General features: G+C 36.7%; 2 protein-coding genes across 5 annotated transcripts in view; both read left to right on the top strand.

Moving 5' to 3' along the window:
• PHTF1 (putative homeodomain transcription factor 1) overlaps positions 1–21,720 on the top strand; it is a 50,194-nt gene that overhangs the window by 13,298 nt on the left and 15,176 nt on the right. For 3 of the 4 annotated variants that reach the window (XM_058538829.1, XM_058538831.1, XM_058538830.1), the window contains 4 exons: positions 13,699–13,768; positions 14,497–14,655; positions 19,930–20,086; positions 21,274–21,408. In XM_058538829.1, coding sequence (XP_058394812.1) covers positions 13,699–13,768; positions 14,497–14,655; positions 19,930–20,086; positions 21,274–21,408 — 521 coding nt within the window. Of the gene's footprint in view, positions 1–13,698; positions 13,769–14,496; positions 14,656–19,929; positions 20,087–21,273; positions 21,409–21,720 lie in introns of those variants that run through there. The other variant, XM_058538832.1, reaches the window with a different exon arrangement.
• Positions 10,702–13,353, top strand: LOC131404311 (signal transducer and activator of transcription 1-like). Its single transcript, XM_058538833.1, is given in 2 exon segments — positions 10,702–11,552; positions 11,554–13,353. Coding segments are annotated over 2 exon segments (1,467 nt in total). The 5' UTR covers positions 10,702–10,742; the 3' UTR covers positions 12,211–13,353.

The following is a 21,720-nucleotide window of genomic DNA, read 5'->3' as shown; positions in this document are numbered from 1 at the left end:
AGGTCTGGGTACAGCCTGCTGCTGGGGCTCTGCAGAGAATTTCCAGACCACTACTTTGGCAACTAGTGCCAGGGGTATCCTGATTCTCTCCTACAGTCCTTCCCTGGGCTGCTTGGGTAGAGGTTGTGGCCAATAAGGAAATTCACTCACAGCTACCAGCGTTTAATCCCATTAAACCTTTCAGAGACAAACAGTCATGTCTGATCTCAAACAAAACCTCCCCCTACATTGTTTAAGAATGTATTTTGTACCATATAATGAGAGGCAGGATGTGTAGTGGTTTGGAATGAGAATGACTGGGTTAGAATCTCTGTGCCTTGGTTTCCGCATCTTTAAAGTGAGGATAATAAAGGTACCTATCTCATAGGACAGTTGTGAGGACTAAATGAGTTAAACAAGTTAATGTAAGTGTATATAAAGTGCTTAAAATAGTGCCTGGTGCATGTTTCTTCTTATCATACATACTGCAGAAAGTGTAGGATAAAGCAGAAGGATCCTAAAACAAAAACATGGTATGTGCTTTTTATTCTTCCTCAGCACAAACACATACAAAAGTGTATATTGACTTTCTCATTTAAGAATAGGGGTCATAAATTTAATAATGACTTCTATCCCCTTAGGAGAGAAAAAATGGTGAGGGAGGTTCAGGGGCCATTTTCCTGATGAACCCTCATATATTTGGCTTTTTTGTCTGTCTTCCCTTTTATACTGTATACTCTTTGAAGACAGAGCTGTGTTTTGAATTAATTATCACTGTATGTGTAGCTCAAGTAGAGTATCTGGCATATAGAGGACATATGTTGAATATTTGTTGACTGAATGAATGAATGTGTTTCTGTTGCTAAAGGAGGTTTTCATAGTTTGGTATTTTTACCTCCAGTTAATGCTGATTGTAATCTGTAACATTATAGGTGAGAAGTCTAGAAAGCAAAGAAAGTAGAAAAATTATTTTGGCTCTAAAGTTGAGGCACTTTAAGCTTCTTTAGTTGGAATAGTACTGATGGAAATGTTCACAAGACGTATATCTGTTAGAATATAATATAGTGATATTTTTACTATTTAAATTTTAATTTCTGATTCTGAATATAGCACAAGATAATTGTTATTCTCATGAATATTATGCATATTTCAAAAACCAGTGTACATGTTTCTTCAAAGGGTTATTTTTTTTCCCCTGAAATATCTAATTTTCAAAATTTGATTTCTTCTTAGATTTAATTTTTTACATTTAGGGTTTTAGAACACTTTTCTGTAAAATCTCCAGTTTGTAGTTGAATTGGATAGAAACATAGGATTCACTTAAGAGAAATTGTTTGGCTGCATGTATTTGAACAGAGCTAAAGATCAATACTGGCTTGATGTTTAAAATAGGGAAATAGCAAATTACTGTAACCTTTAATTTTTACGTTAATTTTAATCATTAAATATCTAATTTTTAAAACTGGATCAGGAATTAGCATGTACAAGTGTTGATTGAGCATGAAATTCAAATTCATCTTTTACAAGTTTTATTTATTAATAGTAATGAAACAAAACTGATAGGCAAGCCAGGAGTTTGAGACACAAAAAATAATTCAAATATTTACTTTCAATTCATAATATACAGCAAGGTTAATATGACTTACAAATCCTGAGTTTTTCCTGTAAAAACCATTGTCTACATGTTAATAAGATTGAGTAAATGCCACCCCTTTGGAGCAATAATGATTAATTTAAGAAGCATTGGAAACTTAGAGATGTAACAAATACTCTGTAAAAATCCATGCATTTGTCTTTTAAGAGAACTGAATATAGTGTCTAATAACGTCAAAAATTAAGCTCCTTTAATTTGAAATGGTAGAAGACAAAAGCCCTGAAAGGATTCTTTCTTCATCCTCTGGAAAAAAGTTATGACTAGATTTCTGGTTAAATGTGGTAGATTGGCCACACATGCTTATAATCTCTCCTTTCTGAGTCACCCCTAAAATTACATTAAAGGAATACATAAAAGGGGAGTATAAAATGGGTACATTCACAAAGTCAAGAAATAAGATTGAGATCTCAGCAGATGAGAAATCAACACATTTTTAGAAGATGAAAAATGAATGGAGGGGTGTTAGGAGAGCAGAGGAGAATGCCGTGGAGAAGTAAGCCAATTTGCCCTGCAGAGGTCCCCAGAGAGCCTTAGGATTTGAACATACCAGTTTCTATGTGAGGCAGAGGTGAGCTATGAGGCTAAAAATAGGAGATTGAATGAACTTTGTATACAGAGAGATTGGACTTCCTGATCTTCTCTTCAACCCCTTAAAGACAGGCAACAATGCCCTTAAGCAGGAGACTGGTGATATGTCTTCTGAGAAAATTCACTGGAGAGAGGCTCTGGGGACAGTGAAGGGCAAGCAAGATACTGATACTGAAGACAAAATTGTGAGCTTGTTGCCCTAATCTCGGAACTTCCAACACAGAAATCTTCAGCCTCTCTAACTTCCAACCATGAGAATACTGGAGGATTCTTTGGAAGAGCCTTGAATAACCCCAGAAAAAACTCCTCCAGATACTGACATTTAGTGATTCCCTCAAGCTTTCTGCTTGATTACCCTACAGTGTAGCCCCAAATCTATAAGCTACACTCACACACACAGAGCTTCCAATAAGCTTTAAAATTTTTTTATTGAAGTAAAACACATTCAGTAAATATGAATATATTTACACACACACACACAACAGAATTATAAGTGTACAACATGAGGAATTTTCATAAACTGAACATAACCACATAACAGGCATTCAGATCAAGAAATGGAAGCGCAACTGTTAGAGGGTCTGGGGGCAGCCCAGCCTGCTGGAACGCTTTCAGTCTTGTAGCCCAGCCCACAGGTAGCCCACCATGCTGCCGCAGGCACGCCCATGGGAACACTCCCCACCAAGTGGAGTGGCTCAAGCCCCGTGAAGGATCCCCCACCAAGGGCAGCAGCTCAGTCAAGCTGCACATGAGCGCAGAGCTGGCCCATGCACAAAAGAAAGTGCCCCTCCCCTCCCACCTAGCACACCAGCTCAGCTGGTTCCCTGCCAAGTGCAGTGGTCCTACAGCAGAGCAACCTGCTGGCAGAGCACAGAGGTCCTGCCTGCGTGTGCGTGCGTGACCTGCCAAGCAGCTGCCGCCAGCACGCACATGCAGAGAAGCCCTACTGGCACAACTTCCAGCAGATGGGGTGGGACCAGAAAACACAGCTCCTGCTCCCCCAGTGGTGGCAGGTGAAATCTGCAAGCTGATACTACCTCAGATGCACTGGCAAAGGATCAGTTCATCAAACACCATAAAAAACTGCCTTAACACTCCATAGCAGAAGGAAAATGACAAGTCTCCAGAAACGAATCCTGAAGTCACAGAAATTTATGGTCTAAATGACAGATAATTCAAAATAGTTATCATGAAGAAACTCAGTGAGTTACAAGAAAACTCAGACAGTTTAATGAACTCAGGAATAAAATGAATGAGCAGAAGGAATACTTCACGAATGAAATTGAAACTTAAAAAAAAAACAAATTCTGGATATGATGAACATGATAAATGAGATTAAAAAAACTAGAATCCATAAAAAATAGAGCTGACATTATGGAGGACAGAGTTAGTGATTTAGAGGATAGAAATATAGAAATGCTTCAGGTGGAGGAGGAGAGAACTAAGGTTTTTAAAAAATGAAGAAATTCTTTGAGAAATATCTGACTCAGTTAGGAAAAGCAACATAAGAATTTTAGGTATTCCAGAGGAAGGGAGGGAGAAAGGAGCAGAGAGTTTGTTCAAAGAAATAATAGCTGAGAACTTCCCAAACCTGGGGGAGGAACTGGACCTACAAGTACATGAAGTCAATAGAGGTCCTAATTACATCAGCGCAAAAAGGCCTTCTCTGAGGCATATATTAAAACTGGCAGAAGTCAATGACAAAGAAAAAATATTAAGGCCAGCAAGGCAGAAGAAAATGACCTACAAAGAAACCCCTATCAGGCTCTCAGCAGATTTCTCAGCAGAAAACTTACAGGGTAGGTGAGAATGAAATGATATATTTAAAATACTGAAAGACAAAACTTTCAGCCAAGAATACTCTATCCAGTGAAACTATCCTTCAGATACAATGGAGAAATGAAAGCTTTCTCAGATAAACAAAAGCTGAGGGAGTTCATTGCCACTAGGCCTGCATTATAAGAAATGTTGAAAAGAGCCCTCCTTTCTGAAACTAAAAAGCAAAGGTTTACAAAACCTTGAGCAAGGAAATAATAGACACACAGAATAAGAAAATTGCAGCTCTATATCAGAATAGGTTATTAAACACTTAACAGAAAAGACAAAGGAAAGGAACGCATCAAAAATAACTATAAACACTTCAGTTTAGTCACAAACTCACAACAGAGAAAAGAACAGTTTCTGATAACAGTAACTCAGAAGGGGAAGAGGCAAGGGATGGAAGCTGCTTAGGCTAATTGCAATAAGAATCTATCAGAAAATGGACTATCTCATCTATGAAATATTTTATACAAACCTTATGGTAACCACTAAACAAAAAATCAAAGCAGAGCCACAAATTATAAATAAAGAGAAAACTGAGAAAACCATCACAGAAAACCACCAAACTGAAATGGCACTCAGAAATACAAGAGAAAAGAAACAATGGAAATATAGAACAACTGGAAATCAAAAGATAAAATGGCAGTATTAAGCCATCATATATCAATAATCAGTCTAAATGTAAATGGATTGAATTCTCTAATCAAAAGACACAGAGTGGCTGGATGGATTAAAAAACAAGACCCAACAAAATGCTGCCTTCAGGAAACAGATCTCAGCTGTAAAGACAAACATAGGCTCAGAGTGAAGGGATGGAAGACAATACTCCAAGCAAATGGCAAGCAAAAGAAAGCAGGTCTTGCCATACTTGTATCAGACAAAGCAGTCTTCAAGATAAAAAAGACAATGAGAACAAAGAGGGGCAGTATATAATGATAAAAGTTACATTCCACCAAGAGGACATAACACTTATGACTATATATGCACCTAACACAGGAGCACCAAACTATATAAAGCAACTATTAACAGACCTAAAGGAAGCAATTGACAGCAACAAATAATATTAGGGGACCTCACCACCCCACTTACATCAATGGATAGGTCTCGCGGACAGAAAGTTAACAAGGAAACTCTGGCCTTAAATGAAACACTAGACCAGATGGACTTAATAGATATATATAGAACATTCCATCCAAAAACAGCAGAATACACATTCTTTTCAAGTGCACATGGAACATTCTCAAAGATAGACCATATGTTGGGAAACAAGGCAAGCCTTATATTTAAGAAGATTGAAATCATCAAGCATCTCTTCTAACCACAATGTTATGAAACTAGAAACTAACTACAAAAAAAAGGCTGGGAAAGTGACAAATATGTGGAGACTAAACAACATACTATTGAACAACCATTGGATCAGTGAAGAAATCAAAGGAGAAATCAAAAAATACCTGGAGACAAATGAAAATGAAAACACAACATACCAACTCTTATGGGATGCAACGAAAGTGCTGCTAAGCAGGAAATTTATAACAATATAGGCCTACCTCAACAAAGAAGAAAAATCTCAAATAATCTTAAACTACACCTAACAGAACTAGAAAAAGAACAAAGCGCAAAGTGAGCAGAAGGAGGAAAATAATAAAAATTAGAGCAGAAAGAAATGAAATAGAGACTGAAAAAACAATAGAAAGGATCATTGAAATTAAGAGCTGGTTCTTTGAGAAGATAAACAAAACTGACAAGCCATATTCACTAACAAAAAAGGAGAGAAGGTTCAAATAAATAACATTAGAAATGAAAGAGGAGAAATTACAACCGATACCACAGAAATGTGAAGGAGTATAAGAGAATACTATGAAAAACTGTATGCCAACAAATTGGGCAGTCTAGAAGTGGATAAGTTCTTGGACTCATACAACCTCCCAAAAGTGAATCAAGAAGAAATAGAGAATCTGAATAGATCAATCACATAAGTAAAGAGATTGAAGCGATAATCAAAAGCCTCCCTCCAAACAAAAGTTCAGGACCAGATGGCTTTGCTGGAGAATTCTACCATACAAAGAAAATTTAAACCTGTCCTTCTCAAACCAGTCCAAAAAACTGAAGAAGACAGAATGCTTCCTAACTCATTGTACAAGGCCAACATTATCCTGATACCAAAACCAGGCAAGGACGACACAAAGAAGGAAAATTACAGGCCAATATTGCTGATGAACATAGATGCAAAAATCCTCAACAAAATATTGGCGAATCAAATACAGGCATACATTAAAAGGATAATACACCATGATCAAGTGGGATTTATACCAGGGACACAGGGATGGTTCAATATCCGCAAATCAATCAGTGTGATACACCACATTAACAAAATGAGGAATAAAAACTACATGATCATCTCAATAGATGCAGAGAGAGCATTTGACAAAATCCAGCATCCATTTATGATAAAAACTCTCAATAAAATGGGTATAGAAGGAAAATACCTCAACATAATAAATCCATATATGACAAACCCACAGCCAATATAATACTTAACAGTGAAAACCTGAAAGCCATCCCTCTGAGAATAGGAACAAGACAAGGGTGCCCCCTCTTGCCACTCCTATTCAACGTAGTACTGGAGGTTTTGGCCAGAGCAATTAGGCAAGAAAGAGAAATAAAAGGAATCCAAATTGGAAAGGAAGAAGTGAAACTCTTGCTGTTTTCAGATGACATGATTCTGTATATAGAAAACCTTAAAGAATCCATCAGAAAGCTATTAGAAATAATCAACAACTACAGCCAAGTTGCAGAGTGCTAAGTCAACTTAACAAAAATCAGTTGCATTTCTATACACTAACAATGAACTAGCAGAAAGAGAAGCCAAGAATACAATCCCATTTATAATCGCAACAAAAAGAATAAAACATCTAGGAATAAACTTAACCAAAGAGGTGAAAGACCTGTACACTGAAAACTATACAGCTTTATTGAAAGAAATTGAAGAAGACAGAAAGAAATGGAAAGATATTCCATGCTCATGGGTCAGAAGAAAAAACATAGTTAAAATGTCCATACTACCTAAGCAATCTACTGATTCAGTGCAATCCCAATCAGAATCCCAATGACATTCTTCATGGAAATAGAACAAAGAATCCTAAAATTTGTCTGGAACAACAAAAGACCCTGAATAGCCAAAGCAATCCTGAGAAAAAAAGAACAAAGCTGGAGGCATCACAATCCCTGACTCCAAAATATACTACAAAGCTATAGTAATCAAAACAGCATGGTACTGGCACAAAAACAGACACATAGATCAATGGAACAGAATTGAAAGCCCAGAAATAAAACCACACATCTATGGACAGCTAATCTTTGACAGAGGAGCCAAGAACATACAATGGAGAAAGGTAACTCTTTTCAATAAATGGTGTTGGGAAAACTGGACAGCCACGTGCAAAACAATGAAAGTAGACCATTATCTTTTGCCATACACAAAAATTAACTCAGCGTGGATTAAAGACTTGAATGTAAGACCTGAAACCATAAAGCACCTAGAAGAAAATATAGGCAGTACACTCTTTGACATTGATCTCAGCAGCATCTTTTCCAATACCATGTCTACTCAGGCAAGGGAAACAAAGGAAAAAATAAACAAATGGGACTACATCAGACTAAGAAGCTTCTGCAAGGCAAAGGAAATCATAAACAAAATGAAAATACAACCTACCAACTGGAAGAAAATATTTGCAAATTATATGTCCAACAAGGCATTAATTTCCAAAATATATAAAGAACTCATATAACTCAACAATAAAAAGACAAAAAAACCCAATCAAAAAATGGACAGAGGATATGAACAGACATTTTTCCAAGGAAGATATACATATGGGCAATAGGCATGTGAAAAGATGTTTAGCTTCCCTAATTATTAGGGAAATGCAAATCAAAACTATAATGAAATATCACCTCACACCTGTCAGAATGGCTATAATTAAAAAAAGACGAGAAATAGTAAGTGTTGGAGAGGATGTGGAGAAAAGGGAAACCTCATACACTGCTTATGGGAATGCAAACTGGTGCAGCCACTATGGGAAACAGTATGGAGATTTCTCAAAAATTAAAAATAGAAATACCATAGGATCCAGCCATCCCACTGCTGGGTATTTATCCAGAGAACATGAAATCAACAATGCAAAGAGATCTGTGCACCATTATGTTCATTGCAGCTTTATTCACAGTAGCCAAGACGTGGAAGCAACCCAAGTGCCCATCGACTGATGAATGGATAAGGAAGATGTGGTACTGTTCAACCATGAAAAAGACAAAATCATCCTGTTTGCAACAACATGGATGGACCTTGAGGGTATTATGTTAAGTGAAATAAGCCAGACAGAGAAAGACAAACACCATATGATTTCACTTATATGTGGAAGATAAACACATGGATAAGGAGAACAGATTAATGGTTATCAGAGGGGAAGAGGGTGGAAGGTGGGTGAAAGGGATAAAGGGGCACATATGTATGGTGACAGATAAAAACTAGTCTCTTGGGGTTGAGCATGATGCACTCTATACAGAAACTGATATATAATAAAGTACACCTGAAATTACACAATGTTATAAACTAATATAACCTCAATAAAATAAAAAAGAAAATTAATTAAGAAAAGAAATGGAACATTAGCAGTACCGTGGAAGCTCCCCTCTCATGCTCTTGCAGTCACTGCCACCAGCAAAGTTGACCAGTATCCTGACTACTAGCACCATAGATTAATTTTGAACTTTTTTGAACTTTATTTAAACTAAATTACACACTTTGAGTCTAATTTCTTTCATTCAACATTATGTTTGTGAGATTCATTCATGTTGTTACATAATTATAGTTTATTCAGTACAGTACCGCAATTATTTATCCATTCTGCTGTTGATGAGCAATTTCCAATTGTTGATAGCTAGTTTCCAATTTGAGGCTCTTATAAATAACACTTCTGTGAACATTTTTTACACGTTATTTAGTGAAATATGTATACGTTTCTCTTGGGTATATACCTAGAAGTAGAAAGCTGTGTCCACCAAGTTTTTAGCTCCTCATTCTAATATATAAATGGACAGCCAATGATTACTAGAGATTTGAAGAAATCCTCTAATATGAAAGAGAATGGAAAAATGAACTGAAAGAATTAAAATGAAAAATTTAATAGAAGAATTTGAGGAAATTTCTAGAAAGCAGAACAAAAAGACAAAAGAGGTAGACAATAGAGAGAAAAGTTAAAAATCTTAGAAAGGAAGAAATGTAAAAATAAATTATAAGAAAACTTCCCTAAAACTGAAAGACATGAATTTCCATATAGAAGGGATTCCCAGCACAATAGCTAATAAAAGACTTATATCAAGGCACATCATTATGAAATTTCTGAATACCAGGAATAAAATGAGGATTCAGAGGAAAGAAACAATTCACGTTCAAAGGATCAGGAATAAGAATGGCATTGGAGTTTACAACAGCAACGCTGGAAGCTAGAAAACAATGGAACAATGTCTTAATTCCTGAGGGGAAATGATTAACTACTTAGAATTCTGCACCTTGTGTAACTTCTAAGCAGATATGAGGGTACAATGAATTCATTTTCAGATATGCAAGGATTCAAAAAATTATCTTCTGTGACCCGTTTCTCAGAAAGCTACTGAAGGCTGTGCTCTAGGAAGACATGGGATATAGGAAATAGGGATTCACCACAGAGAGGTGAAGGGAGTTGTCAGGATGATAGTGAAGAGCAATCCTGGGATTACAGCTGTGCAACAGGCCCACAGAGCAAGTCGTCCAAATGGAGCAGGAGGATAGAGGGTTCTGGGAAGGATGTTTCTAGGATTTTTTTTTTTTTTAGATAAAAAAGACTTTAATTTTCTGGCATTTGAGTATTTGGAAAATGATAAATATTTTGACTGATCTCATAGAGTAAATGTAAGAATATAAAATATAGCTTACAGAGAACGATATTTCATAGTGATCATATTGTAAGTACTCATTTCTGATTTAACAAAAAATTAGTATAACTATATTGTGAGGATATATGTTTTTGGGGTGGAAGTTGGGATATGGTGATTAGTGGTATAAGAGAAGTAAGTTCTCGTGTACTATATTAGGAGTTAATAGAGGATTTCTAAGCCAGTCATGGTGGTCTGGTGGTTAAGATTCAGTGTTTTCATCGCCATGGCCCGGGTTCCTTTCCTGGTCAGGGAACCACACCACCCATCTGCCAATTGCCATACTGTGGCGGCTGCATGTTGCTGTAATGCTGAAAGCCTTACCACCAGTATTTCAAATACCAGCAGGGTAACCCATGGTAGACAGGTTTCAGTGGAGCTTCCAGACTAAGTCAGACTAGGAAGAAGGACCTGGCCACCAACTTCTGAAACAATTCGCCATGAAAACCCTAGAATAACAGTGGAGCATTGTCTGTTATAGCACCAGAAGGTGAGAGGATGGTGCAAAAAGACCAGGCAGGGTTCAGTTCTGCTGTATACAGAGTAGCTAGGAGTCGGAGTTGACTGATGGCACTAACAACAATGATGATTTCTAAAATCAATAAATTAAAAAACAGCAGTATAAACATATTATTTAGAAGTATGGAATACCAAGAGAAAGAGTTTTAAAAAGATGGAAGTTTAAAAAGTTGAAAGCGGGTTTTTGACCGAGGCTGTAATCCTTCAGTGCATGTTCACCATAGTCGCGGAGAGTCTGCAGCAGGTTCGTCAGCAGCTTAAGAAGCTTGAGGAACTGGAGCAGAAATACACCTACGAACACGACCCAATCACGAAAAACAAGCAAGGGCTATGGGACCGCACCTTCAGCCTCTTCCAGCAGCTCATTCAGAACTCGTTTGTGGTGGAAAGGCAGCCTTGCATGCCAATGAATCCTCAGAGGCCATTGGTCTTGAAGACTGGGGTCCAGTTCACCGTGAAGTTGAGATTGTTGGTGAAATTGCAAGAGCTGAATTATAATCTGAAAGTCCAAGTCTTATTTGATAAAGATGTGAATGAGAGAAATACAGTAAAAGGATTTAGAAAGTTCAACATTTTGGGCACACATACGAAAGTAATGAACATGGAGGAATCCACCAAAGGAAGTCTGGCAGCAGAATTCCGACACTTGCAACTGAAAGAACAGAAAAACGCGGGCACCAGAACTAACGAGGGCCCTCTCATCGTTACTGAAGAGCTTCACTCCCTTAGTTTTGAAACCCAATTGTGTCAGCCTGGTTTGGTCATTGACCTTGAGACGACCTCTCTGCCCGTCGTGGTGATCTCCAACGTCAGCCAGCTCCCGAGTGGCTGGGCCTCCATCCTGTGGTACAACATGCTGGTGGCGGAGCCCAGGAATCTGTCCTTCTTCCTGAACCCACCTTGTGCATGATGGTCTCAGCTTTCAGAGGTGCTGAGTTGGCAGTTTTCTTCTGTCACCAAAAGAGGTCTCAATGTGGACCAGCTGAACATGCTGGGAGAGAAACTTCTTTGTCCTAATGCTGGCCCCCGATGGTCTCATTCCGTGGACAAGTTTCTGTAAGGAAAATATAAATGATAAAAATTTTCCTTTCTGGCTTTGGATTGAAAGCATCCTTGAACTCATCAAGAAACACCTGCTCTCTCTCTGGAATGATGGGTGTATTGTGGGTTTTATCAGCAAGGAGCGAGAGCGCGCTCTGCTCAAGGACCAGCAGCCGGGAACCTTCCTGCTGTGCTTCAGCGAGAGCTGCCGGGAAGGGGCCATCACGTTCACGTGGGTGGAGCGGTCCCAGAACGGAGGCGAACCTTACTTCCATGCGGTTGAACCCTACACGAAGAAAGAACTTTCTACTGTTACTTTTCCTGATATTATTCGCAATTACAAAATCATGGCTGCTGAAAATATTCCAGAGAATCCCCTGAAGTATCTGTATCCAAATATTGATAAAGACCATGCCTTCGGAAAGTATTACTCCAGGCCAAAGGAAGCACCAGAACCAATGGAACTTGATGGCCCTAAAGGAACTGGATACATCAAGACTGAATTGATTTCTGTTTCTGAAGTTCACCCTTCTCAACTTCAGACCACAGACAACCTTCTCCCCATGTCTCCGGAGGAGTTTGACGAGGTGTCTTGGATGGTGGGCTCTGTGGAATTTGACATGTTGACTGCAGTATAGAGCATGAATTTTACTCATCTTCTCTGGTGACATTTTTCCTTCCCATCTGTGATTCCCTCCTGCTACTCTGTTCCTTCACGTCCTGTGTTTCTAGGGAAATGAAAGGCCGACAGATTTGCTGCAACCTGTTAATAGCAAGTGGATTTTTCCCTAATTCAGAAACACCTGTTACTTTGAAGGGCTTCATGCATCTTATTAAAGGTAAAATTGAAAGCCCCTCTCCACAGATGGGTTTTACAAATGAAAAACATCCAGATACACCCAAAACATCAGGACTAGAATGAGAGTCCCTTGGGAAAGGTGAGAAGTTTAGCAGCATCTGGCAAATGCTATGCATACAGTCAGTGCCCAACTGTTATAGGTTGTTGGACAGATCACATGGTTATTTAGGGGACTTCTTGATGTAGGATTGGCAAATTTCTAGTCTGGATAATTCTTATTTGTTCTCTCTGCTTTAAATATGGAAGTTTTCCATTGGTTTACCTATGTGAAATAGTTCAAAGCTAAGTTTATTTAGAATTACATCAACTCTTTTTAAAGGTAGCCATCTTGTATCTGGGCAGGGGATAAACGTTGTGTTCTTTATTTTATTACATCTTCCACACTGGCCATTTAAAGCTAAAGGCAAATTCTCTCTCTTGAGAGAATTAGCCTTTCTGTTTGTTATGGGTTTACGATACTGGCTAATATCAATAGAAGAAAGTACATTTTCCAAATTTATGAGTAGTGTTTTCTGTTTAAACTTTAATATCCACAGCTGAATATATTCTGCCTTCATCATGGTAACTAGTAATGAAATTGCCTTCACAGTTCTCTCAAGGGAGCCAGGCTGTTAACAACAGCTCTCTGAGGCAAATCTTGTTCCTTTCAAAAAGTTGAAATTAATCACAGACGTAGACAAACTCAGAAATTTAATTTATGTTTCTTAAATGGGGTAATTTGTCTTCATTGTTATTAGCTGGTATTTAGTCTGTTAGTCATAAACTTTTCAAATTGAGAGGAAAAAATAGTAACTGACAAATCATTAACCAGAGATAATATGAGAATCAATAATTTGAAAACTTGTCTGTGTAACTGCATTGAGAATTGCATATTTTTCACTGATAAGTGTGTTTCTCTGACAAATACATTTGCAAATAGTTCAAAAAATAAAATAAATAAATAAATAAAAAGTTGAAAGCTATTTGTTTTTAATGAATGAAATTAGGAGAAGAGGAGCTGTGGGTCAGGGGACTACTATTTTTCACTTACTGATCTTTTGGTCCTGTTTGTTTTTAAAAGTGTATGCATGCATTACTTGATAAAACTGAAAACTAAAGCTAAATAAATATTAATGACAAGTTCCTGTAAGGAGCATTAGGATTAAAGTGTCCCCAGTAAAAGAGACTCAGATATAGAGAAAAAGAAACATAAGTTTACCTTTTCTATTTAAAAGGGCTTTTTTTCTTTCTTTATTTTTGTTTTCGTTTTTGTTTTGTTTTATCCCAGGGCTTCAAAAACAAACCAAAAAAGATGGGTCACATAAAGCCAGACTTGATTGATGTTGACTTAATCAGAGGTGAGTTCTAAAGTTGGTTTGTTTCTTACGTATGTTATTACATCATTTCATAGTGATACTAAAGATTCTTTTTAGATATCTTCCCTATATGATGGCGTACTTTAATTTCCAAAAGTAATATTCTCTCATCATTCAGGCTTTAGTATTTTTTTCCCTTTGCTTTAGTACTATGTGGCAATGTAAATTACATGGTTTCCATAAAGGTGAAAGAGGGATGAACTTGGAGGCTTACTGTTGTGTACTTAAGAAAAATATACTGTGTAACATTCAAGTGAGCCTGACTTATTTTTAGCTCTTGTCCCCTGATTGAGGCGAGAAGTTATTACATTTAACGAGCATCTAAGAGGATTCTTTTTATTTTTTTTTGTGAGGAAGACCAGCCCTGAGCTAACATACGATGCCAATCCTCCTCTTTTTGCTGAGGAAGATTGGCCCTGGGCTGACATCCGTGCCCATCTTCCTCTACTTTATATGGGACACCGCCACACTGACAAGCGGTGTGTCACTGCGTGCCTGGGATCCGAACCTGCGAACCCCAGGCCGGGCTGCCGAAGGGGAGGGTGCACACTTAACCGCTGCACCACCAGGCAGCCCCCAAGAGGATTCTTTTTAACTGAACAGGTTATGTGCGGATTTTTGCTCTCACCTGTTTTTAATATAGTATTACAAGTGGGCATTAGTATAGTGTATATAAATGTTTGATGTTTTGTTTTATTGTGTATTTAAAGGCTCAACATTTGCCAAAGCCAAGCCTGAAATTCCATGGACATCTCTGACTCGGAAGGGACTTGTTCGAGTTGTATTTTTCCCATTATTCAGCGGTTGGTGGATTCAGGTTACCTCCTTAAGAATCTTTGTTTGGCTGCTACTGCTTTACCTCATGCAAGGTAATTGGAGGAGTTGGAAGGAATTATGCCAATTTGTTTTTGCTGCTTTTGTCATTAGGTAATGCAGACCTTACTGTTCTTACACTTACCCTTTCATTTGATGGTTTAAAGTACAGAGAAGTGAAGGGACGTTCACCGTTTGGAGATCATCTTAAATTTATTTGCTCGGAGAGAGCAAACAGGATTGTCTAACTCTCCTCTCTTGAATTTCTTTCCACCTCTCTCCCTGGCCAGGCCTTTTCAATCTTTCCCTCTGTCTGATCTTTGAGTATTGGATTACTTCAAGGTTGAATTTCGGATTCTCTTCTCTTCTCTAGGATTCTCATTGAGCCCCATTTCTTTAAATATAATTGATACACTAGTGATTCTCAGATTTATATGTTCAGGCCAGATCTCTCTGCTGAACTTCAGACTTGTAAATCTAACTGCCTTCTTGACTTTTCCGTATGGAGATTTAATACGTATCTTGAACTCAATTATATCTAAAATGGGACTCCTGATTTTTTTTTTTTACAAACTTTTTTTTGTACCAACTTATTCCTCTTTAGGTCTTCTCTCATTTCGTTAAATGATACTGTCAACCACCCAGTATTCAAGTGAAAAATTAAGTCTTCCTTTTCTACTGTACCATCAACTCTCATATCCAGTCTCTCACAGTTTGTAACTTCAACTTCCCAAATATGTCTTCACTCTGTCTATTTATCTCAGTCTCCAGTGCCACCATCATAGTCCACAGCAGCAGCATCTCTTTGCCTAGACCACTGAACATCTCCCCTGAGTCTTTTTTCTACCAATCGTTCTTTTCACAGCAATTAGAGAAATCTTTAAAAATGGAAACTGTATCATGCCATTTTCCTGATTAAAACCCTTTAGTGTCTTCTCACTGCCCTTCGAATAAAAATCCAGACTCTTTACTATGGCCTGCGATGCCCTATGTAATCTGTTCACTGCTAACCTCTTAGATGTCATGTCTTAACCACTCTCTTCTTTCCTCACTCTAGGCATAATGGCCTTTTTTCTGTTCCTCACACGGAGCTTTTCTTTCTGTTTGAAACAATCTTAAGGCTTTTCACATGGCTATCTTTTTTCTCATCTTTAAGATCTGAGTTCAGATGTAACTTTCATAGAGAGGCCGTCCCTATCCGTACTTTCTAAATAGTCCTACCATTCCCCAGTCACTATCACAGGAATCTATTTTAATTTCTGTATTACACATCACTACTTGATGTTGTTTTTTCTCTTCTCACTACATGTAGAGACCCAGTATATTCTCTTTACCCCTATATCGCCATTGCCTACCAGGAATACTTTCTGAAAGTGGGCAGTGTATACTATGGTTATACCGTGCAAAAGAATGTGAATTAGAACAAAGGGTAGGTGAAGGTTGGGTAAAGGGAAAGGATTTGGGGTGATTTTTTATTTTCTTTTGTCTTTGTCAGTTTTCTTTAATTGTTTAAATTACAGAGTGAAAGGTACATCTATGAATTTACAAATCTAAGAGTTTAATTTTTTAAAGTTGGGACAGTGCCATCCGACAGAATTTCTGTGATGATGCAAATGTTCCATGTCTGCACTGCCCAGTACAGTAACTGTTAGCCACATGTGGCTATTGAGTACATGAAATGTGATTAGTGTGAATAAGCAACTGAATTTTAAATTTTATTTAATAACTTCATAACTATCATTTTAATGGCTGTATAATATTCCATCATATGGACACACCATCATTTAGAACTATGAGTTTAATGTCTGTATGAGTCTATGATATGGATTTACCATAAACATCATTTTATAGCTGCTTAATTTATTATGCAATAGTACCATAATTACATAACTGTTCCCATATTATGAGCATTTAGGTTGTTTCTGGGTTCTTTCCTATTAGTAATGCCATCATGAACAAAATTTTTCATATTTTATATTATTTCTTTAGAATTTATTCTCTTTATTATTTATTTAGAATTTAGAATTATTTTTTCATGATCAAATTCCCCCCAAAAAACCTTGGAATTTGGACAAGAATCCTCCCCCCATGTAGATATAGAGATAGAGATAGATATAGGTATAGGTATAGGTATAGGTATAGATATGTTTAGGGAGCATGGGGAGAAAATTGATATATCTCTCCTTTTAGTCAAATCTTCTGTTATATCTCTCAGTAAAGCTTTGTAGGATTTTTTTTCTTATAAGGCCTGCTTAGATCTTGTTAAACTCAAATTTTTTTGATTGTGGTAAAATAACATAAAATTTATCGTCTTAACCATTTTAAGTGTATAGTTCAGCGGTATTAAGTACATTCACATTGTTATACAACCATCACCACCATCCATCTCCAAAACTTTTTTGGTCTTTATAAACTGAAACTCTGTACCCATAAAACAACAACTCCCCAGTTCCTCCCACCTCCAGGCCCTGGCAACCACCATTCTACTTTCTGTCTCTGAATTTGGCTACTCTTACATACCTCATATACGTGGAATCATATAGTATTTGTCCTTTTGCGGCTGGCTAATTCCACTTAGCATAATGTCTTCAAGGTTCATCCATTTGTAGCATGTGTCGGTATTTCCTTCCTTTTTAAGAGTGAACAATAATCCATTGTATGTATATATAACATTGTATTTATATATTCATCCATCGATGGACACTTGGGGGCTTCCCAGATATTAAAGTAAAATGTTTTATGTTTTTGTTGCTGCTGCTGCAGATATGAGACATCTTTTGTTTTTTTTAAATAAATTTTGACTGGTTATTGCTGTTACATTTGAAAGCTATTAGTTTATATTTAAGATTGTTATAACCAGCCACTTTATTAAACTCTCTCTCATTAATTCTAATAGTTTTTCAGTGCTTCTTTCAGATTTTCTAGTTATACAACCATATCGTTGGCAAATAATGAAAATTTGGTCTCCTCATTTTTCATACATTTCATTTACTTTTATTGAAATAAAAGAGCAGAAATTTCAGAGCAGTAGGTAATAACAGTAAGAGTGGTCATCCTTGTTTTGCTCCTGATTCAGAATGTCTCCATTATTATGATGTGTTGGTTTTACTTATATATTCTTTAGTATGTTAAGGAGACATTTTTATATTCCTAGTGTTTTAGAAAAGATTGACATTTAAGATTAATTACAAATCAGGAACAAATGTTGATTTTTATGGAATGCTTTTTCACTATTGGAATTGGGCTACACTTCACAGTTAAAGGCACAGTCCTTCACAAGACTGCCCTCTCTTCCGACACTAGCCTCACTTTGGGAGTCCCTAGGGCTACCCTCACTTCTGACCAGCTGGCTACAGTTTTGAGGGTCCCCTACGCATTCCCTCAGGTTTGTTAATTCACTAGAATGACTTACAGAACTCAGGAAAGTGCTATACTTACAATTACAGTTTTATTATAGCGAAAGAATACAAATTAGAAGAAATGCATAGGGCAAAGTCTAGGAGGATTCTAAACAGGAAGTTTTCATCGTCCTCAGGGATATGTTACCCTTCCAGCCATGAAGGGTAGCCATACACACAGAGTATTGCCAACCAGGAAAGCTCACCCAAGCTTCAGTATCCAGAGTTTTTATTGAGGGCTTATTGTGTAGCCGTGATTGATTAAGAGATTGGCCAAGTGGTTGAACTCAATCTTCAGCCCCCTCCTCTCCCCAGAGGTCGGGCTGATACAATGTGGCTCAAAGCCCCAACTCTCTAATCACATGGTTGGTCTTTTTTGTGGCTACACCCACATCTTTAGTCACCTCATTAGGATAAACTATCAGATATAGTCCAAGGGGCACACCATGAATAACAAAGATACTTCCATCATTTGGGAAATTCCAAGGGTGTACAGGTTACCTTCCTGGAATCAGGGACAAAGGCTTTTTTTTTTTTTAAGTTTTATTTATTTTTTCTATTTTATTGAGGTCACAGTAGTTTATAACATTGTAAAATTTCAGTTGTACATTATTATGTGTCAGCCACCATCTATATGTGCCCCTTTACCCCTTATGCCGATCCCCCAACACCCTTCCCCTCTGGTAAGCACTAATCTGTTCTCTTTGTCCATATATTTGTTTATCTTCCACATATGAGTGAAATCATCTGGTGTTTGTCTTTCTCCGTCTGGCTTATCTCACTTAACATAATGCTTTCAACTTGCATCCATGTTGTTGCAAATGGGACGATTTTGTCTTTTTTATGGCTGAGTAGTATTCCATTGTATATATATACCACATCTTCTAGGGACAAAGGCCTTTTACACAATTGTCAATCGAAATGATTTATATGTGTGTGATCAAAATTGCATCATAATAAATTATTAGATTAAATCAGTTCATTCAACAAATACTTAAGTACCTACCATGTATGTGCCAAGAACTCTTCTAGGCTCTGAGATAGATTATTTACTATCCTTCTAGCGTAACCTTACATGGTCTTGGTGAATTATTCTTTTGTTGTATTGTCAAATTTACTTTGATAGTGTTTCAATCATTCAACAAATATTGAGTGCTTACCATGTGCCAGTTACTGATCTAGGTATAGCAGTGAACAAAACAGACAAAAATCCCCCGCCTTCCTGGTGCTTACTTTTTAGTGGTAAATTTATATGCACATTCACAAGGTCAGCAAGGTCTGACCTTGTTTATTGTTTTGGTGCTGTCATTGCTATGTTTGGGTATCAGGGTATTAGAGCATAAAATGAACTTGATAGCTTTTTTCTCCACATAGGAATAGTTTATCTAGCAGAAGAATTATCTTTATGTCAAAGTCTGAAAAAAACTCATCTGTAAAATGTATCTGGAAGTTTTTGAAGATAATTTTTGATATTTTTCTGTTTCTTTCATCATTTGTTTCTTTGGCTATTTCATATACATACATGAAATGTATATAAGAGACGATATAGCGTAGTAGTTAAGAGTAAGGACTCTGGAGCCTAACTGCTTGGGTTCAAGTCCCAGCTTTGCTAATTACTGCCTGTATAGTCATGGGCCTTGGAGAATGGTGTTCCTCTGAGCAGAACAACACTTCAAAGTGTCTGTATTATACAGCATCTAGTTGTTCTGTCGGGGAAAGCTTTGTGAAATATCTAGATTATCATGCTGCCAGAAAGGGGTTTAGGTTTTCACTCAGCTAATGTTCAGGTAGATTGTATTGCAGGAAATTATGTGCTTTTACTTGTGTACTTTTTAAAAGGATAGCTTTTTGTAGAAGTAATTTGTATAGTTACTACAATTAATTTTAAAGATAAGCCCTAATGTTCTACATTTTGAAACCTCTTCTTTGCAGTTATAGCACTCGTGTTATATTTTATGATGCCTATTGTGAATGTAAGTGAAGTCCTTGGACCCTTGTGCCTTATGTTACTCATGGGAACTGTCCACTGTCAAATTGTGTCTACTCAGATAACAAGGCCATCAGGAAATAATGGAAATCGGAGAAGAAGGTAAGATGAGAAATTACGCTTGTAGTTGTATTTTTTCTGGGAGAGGCATCATGGAGATTTGTAAAATCTTTGATTAAATTAATAAAAAATATTCATCTTTTGCATATATTTTTCATTATTTTTTGGCTTAAAAAAATGAATGCTTCACTTTTTACCTTTCTCCTTGATGCTAAGAAACCTTGTCATGAATTTTTAGTCCCAGGTGAGATTTTTGTCATTCACTACAGTTGTTTAAAAGGAAAATTCCTATTCTATGTTATTCTTTATTAAAATTTATCTTAAATAATGATTTTGAAAAAACATTCTTCTTCAAAATTCAGTATAAACAAGGATCTCAGTACATTGGATTAGTGCTACTAAAAATTTTACCTTTTTAAATAATGTGTAATAAGAATGGATTTCTAAGTGTTCTAAACTTTTGATAAAGATTGATTTGACTTTTCTACACATTGAATTCATGTCCTGTTTTTATTGGTTATGTGCTGTGTGTGAGTTTTGGAACTGTTAAATGTTTCTTGGGTGTATGTGGTATTATCTTCCAAAAGTTGTTTATCTTTCCTCAGAATATCTGTAGATCTTTGTTCCCCTAAGCAGTTACTGAATAAGATTTTTTTCATTTTGTTGCAATGAATTTCAACATATTTATTGTTATTTTTGGATGTTATTTTAAAAACTTTTTTTTTCAAAAAAAGAAGATTCCTTAAAAATTCAGTTCAAATGTTTTCTAATGTTGTGCTGTGTCACGTTGGTATTTATAGGATGTATTTTTTAACTGCATAGAATATCAATAAAAAGTGATAGGTTGCTATTATTTTGTGTTCCCCGGATTAAATGTGACAAATGGGTAGATTTCTGGCATCCATATTTAAAGAAAGTATTCCTTCTTCCTGTGGTACTTGAAAAGACTCTTGGTCATATGTATGAAAATTTTCCTTCTAGTAATGTTTTTGAATAGTAGTTCTATTACTTGAATGATTGAACAAAATGATAGCATATATTGACTTTGGTTAGGAAGCTGTTTTTGCCCGTAAGTCGGAAATGTTCTTGGATAATTTATCCTCATTATATGAAGTTCACTATACTTAATTTCAAGTAGTAATCTGTTGGTATAATTTTCTGTAGGGATATTTTGGGCAGAGATATAAAGGTCTTGAATAATCTGAAGTTGTTGAAATATTATTTTGTAGAAAATTACGGAAAACTGTAAATGGTGATGGGAGCCGAGAAAATGGAGATAACTCCTTTGGTAAAGTCAGAGGAATAGAAACTTTGGAACCTGCACCCTTTGTTGGTGGTTTCTGGGGGACTCTCTTTGGTAACAGGTAGGAAGTCTTACACTGGACGTCTTAACAACTCTTACAGAGCGTATAATCTGGGTCATAGGAGTACGCAATGTAAGCATATTGTTATTGTGGTGTGATTTTTTAAGGGTTCTAGAAGGATTTGCTTATTCAAAATGTCTCTGCAGTCTGTCATGTTACCTATAAGTCCAGTAATCTACCATAAACTTTCTTTCTGTTTGATCCTTAATGATTTTTTTAGACCACAAGATTACAGAAATATAAATACTCAGAAAGGATAAATATTTTAAGCCATTATCAGCCAACATCTTGAGAGAAAGAAGGATTTAAAAA

The sequence above is a fragment of the Diceros bicornis genome, chromosome 4 (assembly GCF_020826845.1).
Source record: "Diceros bicornis minor isolate mBicDic1 chromosome 4, mDicBic1.mat.cur, whole genome shotgun sequence".
Classification (NCBI taxonomy): Eukaryota; Metazoa; Chordata; class Mammalia; order Perissodactyla; family Rhinocerotidae; genus Diceros; species Diceros bicornis.
The sequence above is the reverse complement of the archived record's forward strand: the minus strand, read 5'-3'. Positions and strand labels throughout refer to the sequence as shown.